The sequence below is a fragment of the Sipha flava genome, unplaced genomic scaffold (genome assembly GCF_003268045.1).
Source record: "Sipha flava isolate LNK unplaced genomic scaffold, YSA_version1 522_pilon_pilon, whole genome shotgun sequence".
Lineage (NCBI taxonomy): Eukaryota > Metazoa > Arthropoda > Insecta > Hemiptera > Aphididae > Sipha > Sipha flava.
The window spans coordinates 453,633-456,748 of record NW_020273480.1 but is presented as its reverse complement, the minus strand read 5'-3'; the positions used below and the strand labels follow the sequence as shown (position 1 = coordinate 456,748).

The 3,116-nt window shown below is 21.5% G+C and overlaps 1 protein-coding gene across 1 annotated transcript; it reads right to left on the bottom strand.

The window, feature by feature from the left end:
- Window positions 1–318: 318 nt before the first annotated feature.
- Window positions 319–2,786, bottom strand: LOC112690849 (vesicle transport protein SEC20). Its single transcript, XM_025564949.1, has 5 exons — window positions 2,520–2,786; window positions 2,270–2,454; window positions 1,476–1,583; window positions 697–818; window positions 319–628 (listed from the first exon to the last, which is right to left on the bottom strand). The coding sequence occupies exons 1-5, from the start codon at window positions 2,589–2,591 to the stop codon at window positions 441–443; spliced, it is 675 nt and encodes a 224-aa protein (XP_025420734.1). The 5' UTR covers window positions 2,592–2,786; the 3' UTR covers window positions 319–440.
- Window positions 2,787–3,116: the final 330 nt, after the last annotated feature.

Below are 3,116 nucleotides of genomic sequence, written 5' to 3'. Positions count from 1 at the left end.
TCAAACAAAACTTAAATATAATACAACAAAAAGCATACGTTTACCTATTTCCAATTATTGTGGTCTTAGTTAACAACTTGTTAGAAAGATGATAACATTTCATCAATATTAAATTACTTATGGTTGATCATAAAACAAAATCATTGATCATATGTATAGCAGTAAGTACTTAATTTAAACTGTTCATCAATGTATCGAATAACATATTTACAACAACCATTTTTAAATACCTATTGAGTAGTATTAAGGCAGTAAGGCATTACATTAACATACTAATAGATTTTAAAATAATTTTTGTTAAATAAAATTTCCATTTAATAACCCATAATAGAAAAACAAATATATATCACAAAGCTCAAAATATACCATACCAATTTATACATAAAAAGTTTAATAAAGATCAATAAAATGAAGCATTTTTTAAATGTAAGTCCTGAACATTAGAAAAGTCGCTTTTGTATAATGTAAGCAACTACACAAAAAAAAAATGCAGAAGCAAACATAATAAGAATTTTGTCAGTTGTTTCACGCTGCCCATATTTGTTTAAAAGTTTTTCAGACTGCGTTAATGCACCTTTAGCGTTTTTTATTTCGTTGCTGATATTAGATACGGTTGATGATGATTTTACTGAAAAATTAAATTATATTAAATTAAATACTAAATTAATTATTACTTATTTAATAATATAATCTTACAAAGAGTTTCAAGAGTGTCCAAACTTTGCTGAGATGTATTTGCTAGTTGTCTACTAACAGATAATAGTTGATTGGTAACAGTTGATGATTGTTTCAATAAATTTTCTTTATCCATTTTCAATCTAAAAATTTTAAATTTAATAATAGTTTTATGTTGATATTTTGAAAAAAAATTATACATACTACACACAAATATTAATTTTTAACTCAGAATAATTAAAAATTATTATTATTAATTATTAATAATATTAATAATAAATAAATATATTATAATATAATATAATAATAATAAATAGTTATTATTAAGATTAACTCATGCCACTACATCCTAATTATATATTTAATGCAATATTCTAGATAATTTTTATCTCTATCTGATCATATTAAAAGGTTTGTATTTACTTTATATATTTGAGTGGTTCTAGTAGGGCCTTACTATCGCAATGATGAACAAATACTGTTAATTGCAATAATTAATAATTTTCATAATAATTTATTTCATAAAAAGCTATTTTGAAATTTAATAGAAAAATAAATTCAAGTTATTTTTCCAAGCTAGTTAATGGATGAAAATATAAATTTTGTAGTACATTTTTAAGATATAATTTTTAATTTAACTGCTTTAAAGAAAAAAAATTTACAAAATCTAGTGTAATATTAGTTTAAGATTTTTAAAATTAAATTTAAAAATATTCCTTATTTAAAATATTTATCAGCACAAATGTTGTACATAAATTGCAAATAAAAATAATTTCAAAAAATTATTTTATAATACTTACTTGTGTCGTACTTGTTCTTCTTTGCTAGTACCTAATAATTGTTCACTAGATTTTTTATGAATCCTTGCCATACATTCCACATTAGCTTTTCTGAATGAAGCAATATTACTACAAAAATACAATAACCAATTAAAATGTTTAATCTACTTGACTTTTTGAAAAAATTAATAAAGTATAACCTATATTTCTTATCTTTGAATAATAAATTAGTTACTGTTCTTTTATTAAGATAATTATTATGATTTTATTATGTTTCTTTTAATGTTCGACCATATTCACTACAGTAGTATCATTTTACCAGTATACTTTTCTTATTTGTAAATCGAATTTCCTCAATTTTTACAACTTTTATTCCGCTTTCATTTTGTTTATTTTAATTTTTAAGATCTAACATAAACTATATGTAAGAGGCCATCTACTAAAACTTTATATTAATTTATGTAGATAAATCAACTATTTTTTTCCCCCTTAGCTCTCCAGGTCCGAGTTTATAACTATAGTAATAATATTCAAAAATAAAGTTAATCTTTCATTATTTAAGATCAATGCTTTTAATAAGTTTTTAGTAATGTTATTTTTTAATCTAGAACTATAGAATAAATTAGATTATTTACATTTTCATAATTTATTATTAATTTAATATTAAATATTAACTTACATTCAATTTAATTGGGAATTTGTAATACATTTCTATAGAAAACTTTATTCAAAATATATAAGTAACTATAATAATCTATATTTTTTTTTTATACTTGAAAAATTATATTTAATATTGAATTTGAATTATTAATTACCTAGTCAAATATTCTCTCTGATTACGGACTTCTTCTAAAACTTCTGATTTTTCTTGTTGGTTTTCAGCTTCACGAGCATATAATTCTAAGTTTTCAATTAAATTTCTGAATATATTAATTTGCTTTCTACCATTTGCATTTAAATGTGTCAATGATTCTAGTGGTCCTTCACAAGAATATATATCCTAAAAAAAAAAAAAAATTAAATAAGTTAATTCTAGTTGAAAAATATCTTAGGTTAAATATTTACCTGTATTATAGACTTTAATGAGACATTTGTGTTTACAATGCATTCTCTAATTGCGCTTAGTTCTTTAATCATTTTTAAATATATATCGAATAGCACAAACAATATTTTAATAATAAACTTAGGTAAATAATTCTGATAATAACTTATTTTTCTAACTCAATTCTTGATTAACAATAAATGGAATCAAGCTGACTAGAATTTCATTAAAAATATTATTCTATACCAGACACATCAGTTTTAAAAATCTTTGGATTAATTATAACTATGTAGATAATACAAGCGTTATTATAAACTATGTTTCAGTTATAACAAATTGTTATCCTTTAACAACTGCTGTAGATACTAGAAATCAATCTATTATCTACAGCTGCGTATGAAACATATTCGTTTATGATATTGCGAAAACAGCTGATTAATAATAATGAATGCTATCTGTTTATGACGGAAAAAAATTCTTATTATTCATTTTAAAAATCAGAAATTATTCAGATAATAATTAATTAATATAATTAATAATACAATAAGAATTATTAAAAGGTCAACAGTCGTAAATTAATATATAAATAAACTAGCTGACCCGACAAACGTTGTTTTGTC

Excerpts from the sequence above, each read along its gene's own strand:
- LOC112690849 (XM_025564949.1), bottom strand. The coding sequence starts at position 2,591 with ATGATTAAAGAACTAAGCGCAATTAGAGAATGCATTGTAAACACAAAT. Across the intron at positions 819-1,475 it reads GAAGAACAAGTACGACACAA|ATTGAAAATGGATAAAGAAA; the intron begins GTAAGTATTATA and ends TAAAATTTTTAG. Across the intron at positions 629-696 it reads GGACACTCTTGAAACTCTTT|TAAAATCATCATCAACCGTA; the intron begins GTAAGATTATAT and ends TTAATTTTTCAG.